Genomic DNA, 25,566 nt, shown 5'->3' with positions numbered 1-25,566 from the left:
TGGTGACGTATACACGTCCGTTGATATGACATATTAATGAATTTAAATACTATTATAGTCACAATCATGCCATGGTATGAAAGAAAAATTTCACAACCTCGAGCGGGAATCGAACCTGCGACTTCCTGTTCTCCGGTCAGGTGCTCTACCACCATGAAATTTTTCTTTCATACCATGGTATGATTGTGACTATAATAGTATTTAAATTCACAAAATTAATATGTAACACACACATCACATGCACTTTTGATTAAACTAACACTCAACAACACAAATGATTAATAGAAACCAATATAGCGCGACATATTACTGACAGTAGGCTACAAGACTAGCATCATTTAGCACAGAGATGTAGCGAATTGATACCCCTTCACCGGTTCCTCCTCAAGCTTACGAGTCAAGATTGAAGCCATGCTTTTAGACCACGAGCTTCACCTCACACTGAACTCCCGGATCCTGGAACGACTGTCAATAGTGAACTTAATATGTGGAAGGATTGGAGTTAAACCAAATTTAATGTTACGATACATCGTTATTACGAACTTATAGGCCTAATGTTACAGGTATAACTCAAATTTTTTGGGTAGGCCAAACATCAAAAGCCTCTTAAGAGCTTCGTCACTGGTGTTCTCTGAAAGCGCTGCGTTGTTAAGTTTAGTTTAATCAAAAGTACATGTGATGTGTGTGTTACATATTAATTTTGTGTAAAATTGCTCATACTGGCTCATACTGAGAGAACATTGAGGACATTATTTGTAGAATTGAATGTGAAACCGTTTTCAAGGTGGATGTATGAAACAAAATAATGTTCTTAAAAGATAGAAGATCGACACCACATTTACATATTAAAATATAAGATGGAGGAAGACAAAATATAAATTGTCAGTTTATGGTATAATTAATATCCTTGGCTAATGGGGTACTCTGAGACAAATAAGTTATATTGTTTTACCTGTATTCTGTTTGGGGGTGAAAATGAGTAGTCATCTTCTTGTGGGGTCTGTGTCACAAAAAATTTGATAGAAAAGCCGATAAACATCTAATCTATAAAAAGATAAGCTATAAAAGGTACCAGTAAGCAGATTTTTTCAGTCAACCCAGTATTTACACCTTAGCTCCGCCACTGCAGTACAGGCAGATTATTAAAGAGAAAAAGGCATCATACCTACATTGGAAAAAGCAGCAGCAACAGCAGCAGCAGTTTTTCTAAGTCCTTTTCCTGTTTTTCACTCATTTGGAAAGAAAGCATAGGACGATCAAAGAGAAGGCGAAAACACACAGTAGAGACAGATTATTGAAGAGGAACAAGCATCAAACCACATTGGAAGAAGAAAAGACGAAGAAGAAGTTTATTTAAGTTCTCTTCCTGTTTTTCACTTGTTCGGAAAGAGAAACATAGGACGATCAAAGAGAAAGTGGAAACACACAGTAGAGACAAATTATTGAAGAGAAACAGGCATCAAGCCTACATTGAAAGTAGAAAAAGAAAAAGAAGAAGTTTATCTAAGTCCTCTTCCTGTTTTTCACTCGTTCGGAAAGAGAAGCATAGGACGATCAAAGAGAACATGGAAACATGCAGTAGAGACAGATTATTATTGAAGAGGAGCAGGCATCAAGCCTATATTGGAAGAAGAAGAAGAAGAAGAAGAAGAAGAAGAAGAAGAAGAAGAAGAAGAAGAAGAAGAAATAAGTTCTCGTGTTTTTCACTCGTTCAGAAAGAGATGCATAGGACGATCAAAAAGAAAGTGGAAACACAGTAGAAACAGATTATTGAAGAGAAACAGTCATCAAGCCAACATTGAAAGTAGAAGTAGTTTATCTAAGTCCTCTTCCTGTTTTTCACTCGTTCAAATGACAAAGGGACTAAGCTATCTTTGCTTAATATTCAGAGATGATCTCACAGTAGATAGCTGATTAGTAATTAATAATCTCTTTTGCTTTGAAACTTGAAGTGCAACTACTGGACCTGTCCCTGAATTTTGATCTTCATTGTCAGATGTTGCAGTATTCCAATTTTTTTATGGATTATATTTTATGCTATTACATTTTGAATATGTAACTTCATTCCAGTAACTAATTCCTGTACTTCCAAACCGTATGATTTGCATTTAGTTTTCATGTCTTTTCCACTTGTAGTGGGAAGGTTTTTAAATTCTTCCCATATTGGATCAAGTTTTCGGCCTGGATTACCTATTTCAATTTAACAGCAACATTCTTGCTACAACTTTATAAGTAGAACAACTTAACACACTCAATAAAGTGACTCTGTTAGCAAGTTACTACTACTGTAGACGAGTAGGGGGGCAGGGGGGGAGGAAGACATAAAATGCAGGCAAGATGAGAAATCATTATTTCTTGCTAATATTAACAGATAATGTTTGCTCTTTATCATTCACAGAGACTGAAATCTTGTGAACAGAAATGTACAAGAAAAAACTGTAGTGACATTGTGTTCTCGTTATATGTAGATTGAAAATTGGCAGTAAGTAATTATTATCATGTATTTACTGCAGTGTATTATTGTCTAATCATGTAAATGTATCAATATTGTGTATAACATGTAATAAAAGTTTCAGCCTCTTCAGTATAGAATCATAAGATAAATTTGTATTCGAGGAGCAAGATGTACTTTTAGGTTGGAGGGCATGATGGAAATTCGTGATGAGAGCAAAATGGAAAGCTTTCCATCTTACTCTTTGCTAATTAATAAAGCAAACATTATTGTAAAATGAATCGAATCTGGACAGTAGCGGCCGGTGATCAAAATCCTCGATGAGGCCAGATGCAACTAGTTTAAGTGCCTCCGATAGGAAATGTTTGTTTATGATATTAATTATTATTGTTATTATATTATTAATATCATTATTACTGTATTATTATTATTATTATTATTATTATTATTATTATTATTATTATTACTATTATTAGTCTATTCTTATTACTATCAATGAAAAATAATAATTTCACTCACCAAATAAGCTGTTATGCTCTGAGTTTCAGTGATTGTTTCAGTGTGATGAAGCATCCCATATTATGTGTTGAAATTCCCCTTTCTTTCTTTTCTTTTTATTTTTTTCCTTTGACAGCAACAAACAAGGCCAAGAGAAGTTTATTTTGCCTCACATTACCACATAACCATTTATGCTGTCCATACCAGGATGCAATAGAAACTCGCGTTTTAAGATTATGTGTCAGAAAAATTATCAGCGATGTCGTAGGTAGTCTCTCTCTTTATTTAAAACTTACTTTCTTTCAGTATTATTTCTTCTCGAAAAAGGACACTCTAACAATGAATTAACTACAACATTATTTCTCTCATTTGTTTCTGTTTATATTTTCCCAAAATACATAACAACATTGGCCCAGATTCACTACTGTACTACGAAGTACAATAGTAGAACACCCTCGCTTATGTCATAAACTGAGACATAAGGGGAGAGAATCGAGTGGGTCTCTGCCTGCCAAAGAGCTGGAATTTTGTTATTTATGGCCTAGTTAGGAAAACAAGTCACCACTGCTATTCCCACCCCACTCTACCCTTGAGGCCGGCCCATGTATGGGAGGAGTGAAACCTGACCAGGCCAGACGAATTGTGCCTCAGCTACAACTTTTTAAGCGTAAACTCAAAGCCCGCGAAAGGACATGAAATGCATTAAGCCAGACCCGGCACGAACGATTCTGGCCTCAGGAAGAAATTTTACTGCAAAAGAGGTCTATATACATCACAAGCCAGACCCGGCAAGAGCGATCCCGGCCTCAGGAAGAAATTTTACTGCAAAACAGGTCTATATACATCAAAGTTTTCAAATGCTTCTACAGCGATATATGCTTCATTCAAATAACTAATACATTATATAAAAACACAAAATTTGATTTCAGTTGAGCCAAGTGACTGAGGCCCGGCCTCACTTGCCTCAGTCAATCAGCCGCCACTGAATCTGGATCATAATACGTCAATTAATTAATTTTAATAAGGTATTTCTTCTGATTACCTTGTTGGGTTTTTTTTCGAGGTTTTCCCCAACCATAAGGCAAATGCCAGGTACCGGTAATCTTTTGGCGAATCCTCGGTCTCACTTCATCTCACTACATCTCGCCAAAAAATTGTAGAAAATTGCAAAATTGTAAAAAAAATGTAAAAATTGTAAAACATTTGTAAAATTGTAATTGTAATCTTGTAAAATTTTGACTCGTTCCACATCTTAAAGCTTCATTGCTAATGTAAAATCTATGGAATGTAATAAATGAAATTAAATTTAAAAAATGTATATCGTACCCTAACAAATTTCCCTTCAGCATTGAAATTGATAAATATCATTGTTACAGATGGTCAATAAATACAAACGAAGGACCAACAGTGAATGTTGGTTTGAACATGATATGGAGTTAACTCTACAAGTAGCCAGAGGTACAACTCTGGCACACGCCTCCAGAAGATATGGAATTCCACTGGGAATATTACATAGGCACTTGAAGATTGGATCATCAAAGAAAATTCTTCCTCTGAAATGGAATTGGAAATTGTAAGACATGCCCAAGAATTAGATAGAAAATTTGATGGACTGACGAAAGAATTACTCCAAGTATTAGCTTATGTATTGGCTGCTAGGAACATCCCATATCCATTTCAACATGTAAAAGCTGGCAGAGTTTAGATTCAAGGATTCATGAAATTATATATAGAACTGGCATTCAGGACACCAGAGTCAACCAGTTTGGCGAGATGTTCTGGATTTAACAGACATATGATCGAAAGATTTTTTTACAATTTAGAAAGAGTTTATGAGATGCATGAATTTTATAAAAGCTCACTTGATGTGTACAACATGCATGAAACTGGTGTGAAAACATCTTCAAGCAGGCCACCAAAAGTAGTTTCTACAATGGGGAAACATTAAGTTGGTGTAGTTAACACATCTGAAAAGGGAGAACTAATAACAATCATAGTGTGTTGTCATGCAGCGGGAAATGTTCTTTGTATTTGGTAAGAGGAAGAAATTGGCTCCAAGAATGTTCGATAAAAGTCCTACAGGGAGTAACGCCTGGTGCAGTGATTCATGGTGAATAACAGACTACACATCCAGTCAATCTATATATACCGAGTAGCCCAAAAAAATGTATACACTGTTTGTGCATCAATAACTTTGGAACAAATTGAGATAAAATTCTCGTTTTTTGGGGAAATTGTAACTTGATGTAGGTGTTCGAAGTAGCCACCATCAGCATCTAAACATTGTCGATGCCGCCGAAATGTTCCACGAACTACGTTCTATAGGCACCGTGCAAGCTCCTCTGGTGGTGACTGTTGTTACTAACTGCGGGACAGCAGCGATAGAGTTGTGCTTGAAGCATATGAATATGCTTAACAACTCAGGTTAAATGATTAGAAATATGGATGATCCTAAAAAGCGGGAAGGTAATGCAAATTGCTGTGTTCTTGAGTGTAGTAATGCTTACAGGAACACAGCAACCGATATTGTTTTTATTCATTCCCAAAACAGAAAACCGAAGCGCAACGACGCTAATTGTGGATCCATGCAGTACGCAGACGAAAGTAAATAAGGCTACACTGCTTGTAATCATAGTATTATTATATACTAGGCCTGATATAAAAACAGAATGTATATAGTATTGTGTTTATAAATAACCATTAAGTTAACGACAGGAATTTATCGTTTAAATTTCAAAAAGTACATAATTACTGAGTTCTTTACATATATATATATATATAATATTAGCAACAATAAAAAATAATATACTTATTTTTAAATGTATTCGTATCGATATTTAATTCTTGATTTCAAGTGCTGATGTTTCACCTTGGAAACCAACACCCGCAGCAAGAATTTGCGGTATTCATTTTATTGGGAATGAGATCAGTACACCCCCAAAACTAGCATACCGTTCCCAGTATTTTTATAAAAGATTACAAGAAAAAGACTGCCTCATCTCAACTAGCTCCGGAAAGATATGAAAGAGACGCATAAAGAAGAAGAAAAGATGAAAATTTAAGTTTTATGGAAGGCGAATGTTCAACAAATGTTATTTCGAAAAATGAAGTAGCCATAAAGGCAGAAGTAAATGAAACCATTCTTAGTGATTTTGTTTTTTCTTTCACAATTGAATTGTGTGAATTGTCTACTCAAGTGTCTATTCCATTACATGCCGAACTGAAGTCACATAAGAAATGTTATGACAAGCGTTCAGGAACAGATGATATGTTTAATGAAATGCAAGGTTTCCGAAATTATTCTACAATAAAATATGAGACAGAACTACCAGACTTAATGGGAGTGACATTTGTGGTTTCGAATATATTGTTAAAATTGCTGCCAATTGAGACACAATCATACCCGTAGAATCATAATAAGAAATATTTCCAATTCTATCATTTAACCCAAAAATAGCTACCATAGATAGTCGAAACGCCCCAAGATGTAGACCATACATATCATTTTTGCCATTTTTATTAGTGAATTTCACATCGAAAGCTTTCGAAAAATTCTGTCTAAGAGTAAGATTAGTAAAGAAAATCGTCTACTCATATTTTCCAATTAAAATGAAAACTGGATTGTCGTATTCAGCTATGAGAGTGATGTTCGGAGTTAATCGTACAATTATAATTATAATGTATTTTTACCGCCACTTTAATGTTGTTGACATCCACAATGGTTACTGTAATTTTGGGTTTTGGCCTAGCAGAGAAAGTATTCAGGAAACAATGCCTGCAATATTGAAAAATGTAGTGACAATTAATTGTTCAGAAGTGGAACAGTCACCCAATGTGGATCAGATGGTGGCCTTCAAGTCTAAATGCTACTGAGGCAGATCGAGTGACACTTTCATAACAACTGATTTCGGATTATTGACTTTATTAGAAGGTGGTGATGAAGTCAGGTTTTCCCGGAATAATAACAAACCTCTCCGATAAAGGGATCATTGTTGTTACTCCACCGTATCTGCACGATGGTAAATTAACAGCTGAAGAAGTCTAAACTCCTTACAGCGTTGCCAGTGTTCGAATTCATGTTGAAAGGTGCATTCAGCGAATTAAAATATACAGTATAACATTTTACACAAGCTATCAATTGAAATGCTTCCGCATGTTGATCTTGTTGTTGTTTAGTCAACAGTCCAAAGAGAAGTCTGAACCTCACAAGTGATACCAACAAGGCACCACTTATGAGGCAACTAGGCCAGAATATCATGGGGTAGAGTGGCCAGTTCCTTTTCCCTTCCATTGCACATATCGCCGACTAGCTACAAATTACACTAGTCAGACTTCAGATGCATACAAACAATATTGTTCTTCCTCTGACACATATCATCAAGTGAGATGTACAGCCTGATAACAGATGTACATATCAGCAAGAATCTCAATCAGAGGTAGTATGTTGATGATATCGTTCATATGAGTTGTTTTAGAGAATTTGCAGTCGCCCATTATTCAGGAAGTATAATTAAGACTACTTTTAGAATTAAATCACATTAAAATACGTAATTTATAGAGACATTATTATACATACAAATATTACACACGTCATGACATCAAATATAAGTATATCAATGTTTTCGTAATATGACTGTTCACCCTCATTCAATGGTCTGAAATCTGATTTAAATGCCAAACAACTTCACTGATTATTTCAGGAACTTTGTAGTTACATTTTTACACTCCTCTAGCAGTACTGAACTTTCCACTGAGTCTATAAAATAATTAAAGACTGGAGATTGCTCGGTTTGCAGTGAAAGACCTGCCCTTGGGCAGAACACAATGAATCAATGAACCCATTCTTACTAATATTACAACTTTTTATCGGCAGAAAGCCGCATGTAATTTCTATATCACACATGACTAGTGAATGACTGCGAGCCTGTTGTTAATTAGGAATTGAGACACTGAGCGGCGCCACCAGTACGATTTTGAGACCCATGCACAGTGCCTATAGCATGTCCACTGTGACAGCTGTACATGACATTTCGATTTGTTCTCGTAGCACATCCAGTGTAGCTGACTTTTCCTGATAAATAACATTCTTTAGGGTCAACCATAGGAAGAAATCGAGGTGTTAGGTCTGGGGACCGTACTGGATGCTAGACAGCACCTCTTCGACCTATCCATCTTCCAGGTACAGTTTCATCCAGATACACCCTGGCATCTCGATGGTAGTGAGCTGGTGCACCATCTTGTTACAGATAAAATCTCTTGTCTCCATACAGCTCTCAGATGGCATGTACAATAATTGTTGTCTGAAGCATCTCGAGATACTCTGCACTCATAACTGTGTCTTCAAACAAGAATGGCCCATTCAAACCCCGAGAGGACAAACCACATCACACATTAAGTAAATTGACTGCTTTATCCTGATGAATGTGCGGATTTTCGGGAGCCCAGTACACGTAATTGTAGCAGTTTTCAGTATAATTCAGTATGAATTGTGCCTCGTCAGAACAGACGATGTTCCCTGCTACCATAAACTGGGGTCACTTTGATAGTTTTTTTTCTTTAATGTCATGTAGTTTCCAAGAAAATTGTGTTATAAAATTATAAAAATTCCTACACAACCAAGTGACTGTCTAGATTCTCTATAACCTATTGACATTTCAATAAAATGTAACAGAATCTTAGAAAAAAATAAGTTATGGTATATCAAATTCACCCCACCTTATGGGGTGACTTTGATATGCCATTTTAAAATGCATAGAATTGAAGGAAGAGATAGCCAATGTATCAATCTCGCCCCACAGTAAAATCTGCCAAGCCATTCTCATACTGTAGCATGTTAAATTTATTGGATTTATGGGGTGACTTTGATACCCACTCATATGTGAATATAAATAAGTTCTAGGCTGCCTATTTTTTAAATCGTAAAAATATTTTTTTCATATAACAGAAGGACAGTGTTTTACACATACTAATTTTCATTTTGTACAAGATACAGTAATGGAGGAAAAAAATGTTGAATATTTCCACAATTTTACTGCTGTAAGCTATACCTAACCCCTTAAATCAACCATTTACATTATAAAAATCAATTGATTAAAATCATGATTTAAATCACTATGAAAGATTTTTCTATGTTTTCTTTATCTAGGCTTAGGACCATAACGAAAATCACGTCGAAATTAGTCAGAAAGGTAATTTTTATAATATGAACACAGTAAAGCAGTTGTAAAATTAATCAGTGTACAAGTTTTAATTTGTTATGATTACCGTATTTGCCAGCATATAAGACGCACCCCCATTTTTGTACATATTTTTAGGGAAAAATGTATTACTGAATATTGTAATAAATTTACTTACAAATGACTTTTTAGAGCACCTAAAGGTTCATTGCCGCCCTCATATAAGTCCGCCATTGGTTCCTATCCTGAGCAAGATTAACCCAATCTCTACCATCATCTCCCTCAAATACATTTTAATATTTTCCTCCCAGCTACGTCTCGGTCTCCCCAAAGGTCTTTTTCCCTCAGGTCTCTCAACTAACACTCTATACGCATTTCTGGATTCATCCATAAGTGCTACATGCCCTGCTCATCTCAAACGTCTGAATTTAATGTTCCTAATTATGTTAGGTGAAGAATACAATGCGTGCAGTTCTGCATTGTGCAACATTCTCCATTCTCTTGTAACTTCATCTCTTTTAGCCTCAAATATTTTCCTAAGTACCTTATTCTCGAACACTCTTAACCTCTGTTCCTCTTTTAAAGTGAGAGTCCAAGTTTCACAACCATACAGAGCAACAAGTAATATAACTGTTTTATATTCATCAAACACCTAATGAAAACAGTAAGGAATACCTTTTAATTTTCCTCAAAACCCAGAAAATTATACTATCCAGATCTAATGAAGAATCACTTGAAATCTCTTCTAAATCAAAATCTGAGTCCTCATACAACAAATTTTTCTCTGTACCATCCAGTGCATTACGATACTTAAATCACTCATCTAAAATTTGTGTGACTGCAACCTGTGTATATTTTTTATGGCTTTACTTTGTTTAGAGTGTAATTTTTATTTTTTTTTTAATTATTGTATTTGTATTTCTGGTGGTGTGGAACTTTCTGAAGTCGAAATTTCGATAGAAAATCTGAAAAAGTACAGGTCTCCAGGTATCGATCAAATTCCAGCTGAATTAATATAAAAGGGTGGAAGCGCATTATCTAACGAAATTTATAAGCTTGTACTTACTGTTGGGAAAAGGAAATTGTATCAGAACAATGGAAGGAGTCCAAAATTGTACCTACTTTTAAGAGCGGGAACAAGACTAAATGCAGTAACTTTCGAGGAATATCAATTTTGGTGACGTTGTACAAAATTTTGTCCAATATTCTTTTGAGAAGGTTAACTCTGTACGTAGATGAAATTATTGGGAATCATCAGTGTGATTTTAGGCGTAATAGATTGACTATTGATCAGATTTTTTGTATTCCACAGATATTGGAGAAAAAATGGGAGTTTAAGGGTACAGTACATCAGTTATTCATAGATTTCAAAAAGGCATATGATTCGGTTAAGAGAGAAGTATTATATAACAATCTCATTGAATTTGGTATTCCCAAGAAACTAGTTCTATTAATTAAAATGTGTCTCAATAAAACTTACAGCAGAGTCTGTATAGGCCAGCTTCTGACTGATGCTTTTCCAATTCACTGTGGGCTAAAGCAAGGAGATGCACTATCACCTTTACTTTTTAACTAAACTCTAAAATATGCCATTAGAAAAGTTCAGACTAACACAGAGGGTTTGGAATTGAGTGGGTTACATCAGCTTCTTGTCTATGCGGATGACGTGAATATGTTAGGAGAAAATCCACAAACAATTAGGGAAAACATGGAAATTTTACTTGAAGCAAGTAAAGCGATAGGTTTGGAAGTAAACCCCGAAAAGACGAAGTATATGATTATGTCTCGTGACCAGAATATTCTACGAAATGGAAATATAAAAATTGGAGATTTATCTTTCGAAGAGGTGGAAAAATTCAAATATCTTGGAGCAACAGTAACAAATATAAATGACACTCGGGAGGAAATTAAACGCAGAATAAATATGGGAAATGCGTGTTATTATTCGGTTGAGAAGCTTTTGTCATCTAGTCTTCTGTCAAAAAATCTGAAAGTTAGAATTTATAAAACAGTTATATTACCGGTTGTTCTTTATGGTTGTGAAACTTGGACTCTCACTTTGAGAGAGGAACATAGGTTAAGGGTGTTTGAGAATAAGGTGCTTAGGAAAATATTTGGGGCTAAGAGGGATGAAGTTACAGGAGAATGGAGAAAGTTACACAACACAGAACTGCACGCATTGTATTCTTCACCTGACATAATTAGGAACATAAAATCCAGACGTTTGAGATGGGCAGGACATCAAGCACGTATGGACGAATCCATAAATGCATATAGTGTGTTAGTTGGGAGGCCGGAGGGAAAAAGACCTTTGGGAAGGCCGAGACGTAGGTGGGAAGATAATATTAAAATGGATTTGAGGGAGGTGGGATATGATGATAGAGACTGGATTAATCTTGCACAGCATAGGGACCAATGGCGGGCTTATGTGAGGGCGGGAATGAACCTCCAGGTTCCTTAATAGCCATTTGTAAGTAAGTAAGGTGTGGAAGAGAAGGCCTGATGGCTTAACTACACCAGAATAAATAAATAAATAATAAATAAATAAATAAGTAAATAAATAAATAAATAAATAATATCAGACTTCTTAAATGATTTATTCACTGCCTCAGTTTTCACAGCATCCTATAAAGCTTTGACCTGTTCACAAACTCAGTATCGGTGTATAAGACACACTCTATTTTTCAGACCAATTTTCATGGGGAAAAAGTGCGTCTTATATGCCAGCAAAGACAGTAGTTGAAATTATAACCCTAATATACTCGATGTAACATAGGGTTTATAAATTTGGAATAAATACTACCGGTACTACAACTACTATTACTAAACTGTAATATCACTTGTAGGCAGGGCTGCCAGATACTCTCAGAAATCCAGGACAGGTGATGATACTGCGTGCCTTAATATGACTATACTTTTGAATTAATTCAATTTGCACTAGAACTGATTTTGAATAATTTCAAGGAAAAATTGTTCCGGGGCTGGGTATCGATCCCAGGACTCTTCACTTAGCGCGCGAACGCTCTACCGACTGAGCTACCCCAGGAACTATACACAACACCGTCACAATTTTTCCTTTTATATCCACACAACTCACATGAGCTGACAAGATGCCAGAACTCAACTGTGAGTGCACACAAATACTGTGTGACTTTAAATTGTGGCTTTCTATTAACGTACCTCCAGTAACGAATGTATTATACAAATCTAACTTTCAGGTAATAACTCCCTGTAAAGCAGGTTTGAATAATTTCAAGGAAAAATTGTCCCGGGGCCGGGTATCGATCCCGGGACCCTACGCTTAGCGCGCGAATGCTCTACCGACTGAGCTACCCTAGGAACTATACACGGCATCGTCACACGAATACCCGGCCCCAGAACAATCTTTCCTTGAAATTATTCAAACCTGCTTTACAGGGAGCTACTACCTGAAAGCCAGATTTGTATAATACATTCATTATTGGAGGTACGTTAACAGAAAGCCACAATTTAAAATCACACAGTAATTGTGTGCACTCACAGTTGAGTTCTGGCGTCTTGTCAGCTCATGTGAGTTGTGTTGATATAAAAGGAAAAATTGTGACGGTGTCGTATATAGTTTCTGGGGTAGCTCAGTCGGTAGAGCGTTCGTGCGCTAAGCGAAGGGTCCCGGGATCGATACCCGGCCCTGGAACAATTTTTCCTTGAAATTATTCAAACCTGCTTTACAGGGAGCTACTACTTGAAAGCCAGATTTTTAGAACTGATTTTATTTGAACTATTTGAATAGGGCCTAAACTTTTAAGTTTGTTACATTTTTCCTAGATTATGAAATTTCCTTTGAATTATTGATAAATTGTGAAAAAGTAATGTCATATTACAGATGTATACAGAAAAAAAAAATGCATTGTACACTGTTTAAATCCTATTAATAATAAACCAACTTCCAAAGAGAGTGAAGAATAAAATACTGTATAATACTTAATACATACTATAGCATTATCATTTTTATTTCAATATAACCCAATAAGAGGTGCCAGGTGGCATTGACGACGACGTTGAATACAGGCTAGAGAGGATCTTATAAATAAGGAATTTTAAAAATAATTTATAGAAATGAGCAAAATACAGTATTTTTCATATAGGCTATATATATATATATTTTTTTTTGACATTCCGGGACAAATACAACTCTATTCAGGACACAGGACACACCATTAAAATCCAGAACAATCCTGGGAAATCCAGGACGTCTTGCAACTCTGCTCTTAGGTACCATGGAAACAGAAGAATATAGCCACTTTCTTACATAATCGATTGTCTACGTACGATATTACTACCGGTTATACAAGGGATAACAATTTGTACTGGTATGGTGTTGCTAGAGATGTTGATTCTCTTAATTGTATAAACTATATTGTCTACAGTCCTTCAGTTACCGGTACCATAGATAATTTTTACAGGTATTAAGTAAGTGTTCTGTATGTAAGTTCTAAAGACTAAATTAATTCTGCAGGAAATAATAGGCACAATATATGGGTTATGCATTAGGTCATAGACCTATGTGAATATCGAATAAATTGCACTGCAGTGTTAAAAAACATATACTGTATTTATTACTTCAATTAGAATATTGATGTTTGACGCAATTGTCGGGATTTTCTTCAATCCCCTGTCAATTCTTTGTGTGAACAATGTGTTCATATTTTAGTCACACTGAAGCACAGTATATTAAAATACTTACTAGCAGGAGATTTTGTAGATTTGATGTCTGATGGCAGATCTTGTCGAGACAAGCTTTTGAAGGACTCCACCGATGCATTCATTTCATCTACAGCAGAAGTCAATTTCTCGTGATTCACTGGTTCATCTACTACTTCGGTACCATGGTTATTTTTTAAGGGATACCTATATTCAACAAAGAGGAAGTTGCTAGTGGAAAACTTGACTATTATTTTTACTATTCAACGTCATTTATTACTTTTAACAAATAGCTATAACATTTCTATACTAAAGAAGAAACAATATTTCTGTTTATTTAATATTATTAATTATATCATTATTAATGTCTGCATATATGTATTGAACTGTATGTAAGCATGCATCTCGCTTACTCATTCATTTACTCACACAATCAATCAATTTCAGTAGTGACCAATTTTTAGAACGTTGGTTTTGTTCGAAAGTGATCCGAGAGGTTCACTTTTTACTGTCAGACTGGTTAGTTTTGTACTCTTGGGTCAGTGGCGTATACTGATTAAAGGGTTTGGGCTACCGCTGACCCTATTATTACACAAAATATATCTAACAATTACTTTAATCTTAATTACTATGGTAAAACTAATAATACAAAATTATAACATTATGTTATATTATAAACTTTTTCTTTTGTAATTTCCTTGGGCTACCGCCGGTTTGCCGACTCTCCATTAAACTATTGCGCAACAAGACCTGTAAGATAACGTTACCAGATGTTCCCATTTCCCGGGGACAGTCCCCGAATTTTGCTTTTTGTCCCCAGACAAAATTTGTTCCCGGAATATCCCTGTATTTAATAATTTGTACTCACATTTCCCTAAATTTTCATTGTCAATATATTAATATCATAGTTAGCAGAAGAACTGAACTCCAGAAAAGAACAGAACATTATTCCATCATCAATTAAGCAACTTTTGGCTTATTTGGAAAAAGCAGTTCTTATACCACAACAAAATTCTATTGACAGTCTCATTGTGAATTGTATGAAAATGGTGTTAAATAGGCTTATCTCAGTTCTTGGGTTATTCATTCTAAAGATATCTATGGAATGGTATTGTTATGTTATCCTTTACGAAGAGATAAATTTGGAGAGACATTCCATTATTTTTCTTCAAATGTAGATGAACTTGACCTGGATGAAGATAATTTGATGAAATTTATTGCTTTAAGAAATATGTGACTTCAGAGAAAATAGGAAAGTCTAATGAAGAAAAATGCTGTGCTTTGCTCAAAATAGTGTGCATTTTTTTATTTTTCTCTAAAAGTTTATTGAACTATATCTGTGACTTCCTGGGAGTAATGCTTTGTCGAGAGTTTTTTTTTTTTTTCGATGAACATGATGTAGACTTCACATATATCCAGAATAAGTTTAGAAATTGTTCGAAGTATGCTTGCTATCTTAACCAGCTTCAACATGACCTATCAGATGTTTACTATAAAATTAGGATCCAGAGAAGATCTGTTTAAAAAATTCACTCCTGAAAAATACCAGTACGGTAGTTTAAGTAGTAGGCAACAAGTAGAATGAATAATTTTAGTGTGTAAATGGAATGAGTATTTTATTTCTTTAAATTGTGTGAAAACAATGCAAGTTATTGGGAAACAACAGAAATGTTAAAATTAGTTTTTCTTATTATGTCGATATCTGTCCCCGGAAATTATGAAAAAAATCTGGTAACCTTACAGTAGGATCTTCTACCTGTAAGTTATAAAATACGTACCATAGTATTGGAAGAATGGAACAAACTCTACAGTTTCTTAAATTTTGCTTCCTCTAAGAAATAAATACCGATATCAACAGTGATCAGGATAATTTCGCAAGTAGTAGGCCTAGATTATATTTTTAATAGAGGTCTGTCGCTGAAATAGGTATAAGTTTTGATGGCCACAAACTAGATATTTGTCTATACTACGATATTTAACGATACGAAAACAGTACTGTACTTTCCACATAATAAAGGTTGCAACTTGAATTATTTCAGTTAATTCAAATTGAATGCTCGCTCAATGTTTATAGACTTATTATATTAATGCTTTAAACTTCTAACAGAATATACGGTAATCTAAATTTAGTTGACAACTTATGTGAATAAATTACAGTAGTTTTTCCCGTTATCGTACCAGTACCTCTGTAGCTGTAGAAGAATGTCTCCAAGTTTTCCAGAGAGATTTGCTGCTTGTCTGTGGAGAATTTGACAGTCGTGGTAGAAGGATTGAGCTTCCTCGCTTTCCACCTCCAGCCACTCCCAGCCAGACATGGCGAAGCTTTTCCATTGGTGACTCAGATCAGCTGATGTCCATGAGAATCAGTTCACGGGGAAATCTGATTTGATTTATATTAGTCATTGTCGATATAATTATGGCATCAACACCTCGATTTCAATATATCCTTCCATGTACAGTACTTGTGAAGTCTGCATAAGAGGTATTATCCATGTTATCAGAAGATGATCTGTAAAAAATTACGAACTATCGTTAAGAATCTCACACACATGAAGTCCATAGTTTTTGAAAATGTATAAGTTGCAGTTGCATAGTCATAAAGGAAATGGCAGAAAGTGAAAAAGAAGAGAGAGAAAGAAACGATGAAACAAAAGAACAAATACCGGTACGTAGAAACAAAGAAATTAAGAAAGAACGAGCGAAAGTACGAAAGAAAATATATATACCGTAGGATAGAAATAAATAAATAAATACACAACAATTAAAGACATACAAAGACAGAACGAAAGAGAGGATGGAAAAGAAAGAAACGAATCTAGAGAGAAAATAAGAAAAACAATCCAAAATACAGGGACAACAGGCATAAAGTAAAATGAAAGGAGATGCACACAGAAAGAAAGTCAAACAGAAAAAAGAAAGAGGGGAAATAGAGAAAAAAAGAAGAGAGAAAAACAAATTATAAAGGAAAAATAAAGAATTATAGAAAATGCATTAGTTACGCGGAAAAAAAAAACAGAGAAAAACAAAGGAAAGTAAGAGCGAGGAAAAACAAATATGAAAAAGGAGTTTAGAAATTTTTTTTTTCCACTCCCACTGCCATAAGTATGCTATTAGCTTGTTTTTGGGGAAGTAAATGAATTTTACCGTGATAATAGTAATCACTAAAGCTGAGACATCTAGCACTGCAGGACGATATCAAGTTAACTGCATTGCGATGTTTGTCGAAGGTAAATAGTATGAAGGGGTGGGGGAGTGGTTGCGTATAAGCATGCGACTCAGGCAACAGAACACATTTACGCTGTGTAGTGTACAGACCTCCATGGTTGTATTACAGTCTAGTATATACAGTCGCGAAGCTCAATACGTAGTAAATATGCAAACATTAGATAGTTGCTCACCACTAGGTTCGCTAATATCGCCTCATTACAGGCAATGCAAAATAGTACCGTCACAGTCTATTGTTTCTAGCACCCTCAAAACTCAAGCTTCGTGACTGTATATAGTAGACTGTGGTTGTATTATCTATCTTACATAACGTATAATATTTGTAATGGCAGAATCATCAAATATATGAACAGTAAACAAGTTGATGGAAGAATTATAGGCACCTAACTTTTCACAGTAAGTGAGGTAAATCATATGAAATTTATGTAGCACAGAAATTGAAGGTACGAAACGTAAATTCGTAACACAACATTGTAATACGAAAAAAAAAAAAAAAAAAAAAAAAAAACATAAAGCACAGATGACAGCTTCAACTGAGGAAGAAGGACAAGAATCGCACCTAAGTTACAATTCAATGTGTACCACACAAAAAGATTTTTTTCACGATTTATGTAAAATGATGGTTATGTCAATAAACCAATAAATAACGTTGAAAATACACACTTTAAAAGCTCTATGCGAAAATACGTGAAAAGGAAACTCCCTAGTCAATCATCTTCACGGAAATGCTAAATATCGAAATGCTATTATGAAGTTATATCTCACATACGACTAAGTATAGGAGACAGTAAAATATGTGTCTCTATCGATGAAAGCACAGGCGCCGCTGGACGATTTGTTGCAAACGTCGTGACGGGCATTCTTTCACCAGACAAACCCAATAAAACTTTTTATTAACCTCTGAAATTCTTGGAAAGTGGATCATTTAAATATAATCGAAGTTTTTCAAACACCTATGACCCTCTTATGGCCAGACGAAATAAAATATGACAATGTAGTTACTTTCATCACGGATGCTACATGTTAAAAGCAGATAAGGAACTTCAGTTACTTTAGCCGAAAGTTATCCTAGCCTGGCTACATCGAATAGCCGAAGAAGTTCGCTCCTGCTACAGTGATGTGAACAGTTTCATATCGAATGTCAAAGAAATATTTTTAAGGCACCAGATCGGGTCACTAAATTCAGTGAAATGGCTCCTGGAGCCCCTCTACCGTCGCAACCCGTTGTAATGAGATGGCGGATATGGCTGGATGCTGCAGTCTATTTTGCTACACATTATAAAAGGGTTTGAAGACGTAATCAAAACATAAGTAGTGTTTACTGCAACAGACTCGACCAAGGCTTTTTGAGACTCGACAATCCAGTGATGATGACGTGACCTGAGCTCCAGTGTATTTGTCATGTGAGTATACACCTTATTCTCTGTTGTTTACTCTGTAGAACCGCGTACAGAGTCTGTACACTGACCTTCCCTGCTCTCTCTACTTGCTATAATATAGTTTGGGTGTACGTAACTTAACGACAAACGTCCTAGATGTCCCAGCTTTAGTAGTCACATTACTTCCCTAGGAAATTACATGAAAATATGTTTCATTCAACAGTCGTATAGCAACAAACATAGGAATACTCAAAACTTGACGACCCACCCAACAGTTCTGATTAGTGTCGTGCATTTCAAGCGCTATATTCGGTTCAAGTTTGTCGAGCGTGACAAGAACTGAATTCTGCTTTGAAGAAGCGGATCTATCCAACTCGCTCGAACCTGACCCTTCGAGCTCGCTGGCCTCTCCTACCCTCCCTTCCTATCCCTTCATGCTTTTACCTGCGTAAGGATTTTAGAACAAATCTTGTGAAGTTTCATTTAGATGTAAAGACAGATAATTTTTATTACAAAAAATCATTAAACATCCACAGAATATATGTATATATAGGTAAATCACATTTTCTTTTAAAAATGACAGTTTTTACTATAAGGTACCAGTTACCGACAGAAAGTACTATAATTTTTATTACATTCTTCACATAATATTCAAATAAATCACAGTTGCTCGGTAACAATATATAGAGTGATTCACGAGAATTTACGGTCCTTTACGGAGCTTATTTCTGAAGACATTTTGAGCAAAAAAATATCATTTAAACATAGTTCCTATTCTCAATATTTTCAGATTTACACTAATTTAAAATTGTTTGTAAAAACGTATTTTCTTTAGTTTGAAGATAAAAGATTAATTCAAATAGAGAATGAACCATTCAGAAGTATCATTTCTTTAATTGGCAAGTAGGCTATTATGAAGCTAAAAATGTGCTATGACCTCCTTAGTTCCATCGTACAGACATCTTTTTCTATTTTTAACTAGAAAAGTACATTATTCTTACGCACTTATCACAACAATTATTACAAATCACACCACTTCCACAGACTTAATTATTTGCAGTTCAATTTTGCATCCTAATTTAGTCTTGGAGAATTTACAACACATTTTAAAAAATGTCGCCATACACTTGAGTACACTATACTATATAACGTCTTTGGAGTACACTTGGCCGCACGCTTGTGAATGGCCCTCGTCGCGCTACATAACTGCATACGGCTATCTTTGATCTCTGTAGCGCTCGCGCTGGCTGTTGACTGCACACTGACCAAGAGCACGTGTTCACAGCAATGCTTTCCAATAACGAAACGTAGGCCTAACTCTGTAAATATTGAGAATAGGGCCCATGTTTATATGACTTTTTTTTCTGAACGTCTTCGGAAATAAGCTCCGTAAAGGACATATATCCTCGTAAATCACTCTGTATGTGTGACTATAGGCCTACGAATGATGAAAGTATTATACATGAACACATAATATAAAATAAATTGTACAAGTCCATAAAATAAATGATTTCATCTTCATATTATTACACATCATTATAACTTATAATGTCCAACTGTTAATAAATAAAATGTAGGCTATTATTTCATTTTCATACTACACATAATTCGTTGCAGCTTACAATATCCAACCTGAGAATAAATAAAATTATTTCATTTTCATATTACACATAATAAACTTGGAATACCCTACCTCTTAAAAAAAATCATTTTCATATTATACAAAATTACATCCTATACTATCCACTCTGTTAATAAATCAAAATCAAATAAATCATAGCCTACTATACAAAATCATTAGGGCTGAAGAAAAGCATTGATATCAGGGTAGCAAATAATTTCTATATACATTGTTTACATGTTTACAAAAATGCATCGCGTTGTCGGGTGTCTCTACTGTTGGTAATGAGCAGAGAGAGTGAATATCTGACTCTCCTCAATAGTAGACTTGCTTGAGTGACGTGAGGTTGTATCAGAATGCCGAAATAAAAATCCAACAAAGAACAGATAATAAAGAGAACTGAATTCAGAATATGGGGAAATTGTGTTTGACTTAATTGATAATGACATTTTTTGAAAATTTAATATTTGTTCCGAGTTAATTTGAAACACAAGTAATCTTGTAAATATAAATTGTATTATGAGTTCATTCATACGGAGCGGACTGTACAAGCAGCCGCTACAGTAACTAGTCGAGCGTGCACACAAGCATTTTGTAAACACAGAGCTCTACGTACGATCCAGGGTAGCCTAAATAATCAATATTTTTTTTTCAGTCCTAATAATTATAACGTACTATCCAACCTGTTAAATAAAATAAATGATTTCATTTTCATACTACACATTATCGTTGTGCATGACAGACACTAGTCCACCGCTGTGGAGTAACGGTTAGCATACCTGACCGTGAAACGAGTGGGCACGAGTTCAAATCCCGGTTGAAATAAATTACCTGATTGAGGTTTTTTCGGGGTTTTACCTCAAGCCATTAAGATCAAATGCTGGGTACCTTTCGGCGCTGGACCCCGGGTTCATTTCGTCGGCATTATCACCATCTCTAGAGACGTTAGATAACCATAGCAGTTGATAAAGCATCATAAAATAACCAATTAAGAGTAACAACGACAGACACTATATTCGGTTCATTTTGTCGAGTATGGCGAAGTTCGATATTCGCCGATGTTCGCTTTGCAGGAGGAGGCCTATTATGTTTATTAGCCAATATTATGAAACATTTGCTGTCCTCTCTCATCCCTTTATGCTTTAAATTAGCGCCTTGCATTACAGGCGCTATGTTCTGTTCAAGTTTGCCGAGTATGATGAAGTTCGAAATTCGCAGATGTTCGCTCTACAGAAGGAGGCTTTTTGTGTTTGTTCCACCTTGTTATAAAAATCACTGTCCTCCATTCTCACCCCTTTATGTTTTAACAGATCTTGCGATTAATCTGCTATATGAAATAAAACGAAGTTTGTAAAAACCTTGATTGCCACTCTCATGTTCCAACATTAGCCTACAGTACACTATTTTAAACCACTTAAGGATTTGAGCACAGATCTTGGATAGTTTGCATATGAAATAAGATGAAGTTTGTAATGCCTTGGTTTCCTCTCTCATGTTTGAACATTGCACAATAATAGTCAGTACTATGAACATACGCGTTTTTTTTATATATTTTGATTTATTTATACGTATATTTTTGTGAATGTTTAATCATATTAATAACAAGAAAAATTAGGCCTACCTGTACTCATTACTGTGCGTAACTTCGCAAGATGTGCCTGACATGCTTATGCAAGTAAAGTATAAAGGCGCAGGGAGAGGAGGAACTAAGAATTGCTAGGTTGTGTCGTAACTACGCACAGAGCGTTCGCTCACTAGGTCGAGCGGGCGGTGCGCGACCGACACGAAGGCAATGTAACTCACGGCAAACTGCCTCCCTCACGGCTCGGCAGTCCACTTCAGTCTCTCTGTAGGAGTGGTTGTGTTGACATTACATTGCGTGTTATTCTTCTGATTGTGTTAGTGAGGCGTTTAGATTTAGATTTAAGAGTGGTCTTTTTTGCTATTGTTGCTATGTGGAACGGTAACATTAGGAAGATTTCTTACAAATCGTCTTTTTACCTTTCCAAAATCACTCTTTTTCAGATAAGTCTCTATCATGAAAACAATTTTCTGTGATCCAAATTTCTATGTACCATGTAAGCAAGCTAATCTAAACACTTCACTGACACAATCAGAAGAATAACACGAAATCTAACGTCAATACAACCATTCCTAAATCTAAACATTAATCGAATCTATTTTAATATTATCGAATAGGGAAGTGCTTAATTGTATGCTTGCTGAGAATATTTTATAATCCTAATATATTTCTATAGTAAAATTCCAAAATTTGTCATTTCATTAAGCTAACGTATCTCTAATCTCAAAAGGAAAACAAGTTTCCTACATACAACGTTGTTTTACGTACCTCATTTGGTTCTGATAACTCAGGTTTCAGGCTACAGTATTTCTGAAGCTAAGATATTCTTTCTCTCGATCCTGAGTCTTTTCCGAACATTTTGTTTTCAATCATCCACGTTTCTTTTAAGCTTTCTTCCCGAATTTTCATGTTTTTGTGTTTAGGATGACAACAGTACGGGTCTACTCTCCTCCGTTCTATTCTACTTACAATGTTGTTACAGGATAGCTAACTATTCAATCAATCCTGCTCACACAACTAGTGCCCATGTGATTGTTAATGTAGTTTCTAGTGATGAAGAGGAACACATAACACCTGTTACATGGAAATCTCACTTTTGAAAATTGTGTCGCTTACAACGTTGTTACGGCCCATGCTTCAATCGTAATAATAGTAAGAGAAAAATGTAGATGTGTTTAGATACATGTAATTCTAAGAGTTAAACAAATTACAATTTAGTGTTAAATAAGATAATTTTGACTAAAGGAATTGAATCGCTCCATGCAGAAAGGGCTTCAGTTCATTAGACCTAGTTTTGAGAAAACTAAAGAAAACATTTTGTACACTGTATTCCTTTCTGCATAGAACTCTGAGCTTGACTCTTCAGTTTCTATCTTTCCAAGCATTGGACTGAATAGCTTTCTGCACAGGCCGGTGGAGCCAACCATAAAGATATGATTTCCATCGATATCGATTCAATTATTAAGATAATGAAGGAAAATTGATAATATATTAAAAATAAAAATCATATTCTATAAAAGTAATATTTGAGGAAAGATCATATTCTAGACTCGAAAAACAGTTTTTGACAATCGGTTTTTGGAAGTAGTCAATATCTGACAGCACCTTTACATTATTTCCATTAGAATAGGCTACGCTATTTTTGCTATTTACAATATCATAAACAATGTAGGGTTACATTTAGAAAATAAGTAGACTATAGTATTATTAAATAAAATACCTTGCATTACAATACACAACACTGTACACAAAAGTTTCAATAAAATGTGATTAATGTAGGAGTACAATCTTTATGATAGTGTAAATAGTAAAGTAGCATATTCTAGTGTACATAGTATAAATAATGTAAATTGTAAATATTCGTGTAGTTGTTAAAGTGGTCTATGTTTTGTTTTAACTTGACCAATTAGGAGTCGCTTAAGCAGCCAATGAAGTAGAGTACTTCACTTGTATATGCACGCGCGTAGTTCAATTAAAATCTCCAGTAATACTTAACCTTGTAGCCTAGTGGGACAAAATACGATCACTACTTATTACACCTATTGTCAATACCTGTTCTTCTTTTTCCTTATTTAGTCTTCCTGTGACCTCTCTTCTAGAATGTGGGTAAGGCCTATGTCTTTCTTTTTGGAATTTACGAGGCACTGCATCGTTCGAACGTTTAGGATACCTAAGAAGTAATTTCATAAGTATATCATCAGGTTGTCTGTAGTTGTCATAAATAACTATATACAAGGGTAAAACAATTTTGCATTTTATGAGACTTTTCCACAACTCAGTAATGTTAAATTGAAAAAGGATTAGGCCTATCCTTTGGCTCCCAAATCAAGACGCTTTTGTAAGATAACTTAAATAAGTGCCGTGGAATTGAAAGGTAGAATGGCATTTTAATCAGTGGTTAGTTGGTAATTCTCAACAGCTTATACATACAAAATTATGCATTTAATATAACGTACATTCATTAACAATGTAGATCTTCTGAGCTACTGAATTTTAAAATGTTTAACTTTAATTTATAAACTATGAATTTCATGTCGATTCGATTTATTTTTTTTTAATTAATGAAAGAATAATACTCTATACATTTAAACATAAAACAGAAAATAATTTGTATTCTTACATACCAACTATATGTTTTACGGTTTGTTGTTATTTTCCCTTGTAACAGAATTATAAACATACATTTCGCAGGTTAAAAATTTAATTCCTAGAATTTTGTAAATATGTATTTCTAAAAGTATAAAAACTCATTTTCTGATGAAAACCGTACTTATTTTATCATATAAAAATGTCACATTTTAGATTTTTTCATTATCATTTTCGTAACCAATAAGGTTGATTTAGGAAAAAATCATCTAATTTTGTCCGTGTGTCAAATGACGACTAAAATGATGTTAACTACTGTTATCATCACCATATACCATAATTGTGAATTGTCTATACAGAATAGGCCTACTGTATAATTAAATATTTTTATTATTTTCAGTCTATTATATGATAAGTTATCATACCATAGACTGACTGTATAAGCATTATAAAGAACGTTAACATAACTATATATGTACAGTATTGGGTATACATACGTAAGTACCTTATACAGTTATAAGACCGAACTACGTTTATGTTAATGATACTTTTAGCTGGTGATTTCTGTCTGAAACACGTATCATTCGTGTTAGAGTTTAGTTGTCTATTAGTATGGCATTCAGACAGCTGGATATTTACATATCAATGCTGCATTGTACAGTACATGACCTCTTGGTGCAAGGAATCTATGAAAAATTTGCTTAGTCTTTTATCACGATGCCACTATGTCACAATTTATAAATATAACTGATCTTCAAGCTGACAGTTGAAATGTCACACTTTCTTCACTTTTATATTAATATATTGTAGACGTAAGAAGTAACAGACAAAAGCTCGCACATTTCTATTGCGTGAGCAATCTGTTTTTATTTATAGACGCAAACAGACGCACGAGCCAAACAAGCAGTACAGTATTCAGAAATGCTGCACACAATACTAGCACTCCACAGCAAATTAATTTTACAGTTCAAATAATATGTTTATTTTTCATGCAGTCTGACTACAACAACATATTGTCTGAATTAACAATGGAAATTACAATTAAGTACTTACACTGACGCAGCGAGGGAGGTGTTTGGGGTTTAACCTCTCCCTCCCAAAGGCCCTCAGAAAAAAAAATGCTGTTAAAGCTCTGCAACATTATAACAGTGACTTACTTCTAGTTCTACACAACCTGTTCACAATAATGACAACTCATACTCTTGAAAGGTCATTTTCATCACTAAGAAAATGTGGATACCTTAGGAAAAGCACAGGGGAGGAGCAACTAACTGGACTGGCTCTTATGTAGGCCTACAGTACATGTTTCTGTGAATTAAAATGATGTGTTCAAGGAACTAGCTAAGAAATTATAAAGTTGAAATACA

The 25,566-nt window shown here is 34.8% G+C and overlaps 1 protein-coding gene across 4 annotated transcripts in view; it reads right to left on the bottom strand.

Annotated features, from left to right (window-relative positions):
- LOC138694468 (uncharacterized) overlaps positions 1-25,566 on the bottom strand; it is a 175,800-nt gene that overhangs the window by 98,989 nt on the left and 51,245 nt on the right. For 3 of the 4 annotated variants that reach the window (XM_069818210.1, XM_069818213.1, XM_069818211.1), the window contains exons 2-3: positions 15,985-16,315; positions 13,850-14,013 (exon numbers count right to left, since the gene is read on the bottom strand). In XM_069818210.1, coding sequence (XP_069674311.1) covers positions 13,850-14,013; positions 15,985-16,121 — 301 coding nt within the window. In that variant the 5' untranslated portion in view covers positions 16,122-16,315. The remainder of the gene's footprint in view (positions 1-13,849; positions 14,014-15,984; positions 16,316-25,566) is intronic. The other variant, XM_069818212.1, reaches the window with a different exon arrangement.

Source organism: Periplaneta americana, chromosome 2, assembly GCF_040183065.1.
Source record: "Periplaneta americana isolate PAMFEO1 chromosome 2, P.americana_PAMFEO1_priV1, whole genome shotgun sequence".
NCBI classification, from domain to species: domain Eukaryota; kingdom Metazoa; phylum Arthropoda; class Insecta; order Blattodea; family Blattidae; genus Periplaneta; species Periplaneta americana.
This window is presented reverse-complemented; position numbering and strand designations above follow the sequence as displayed.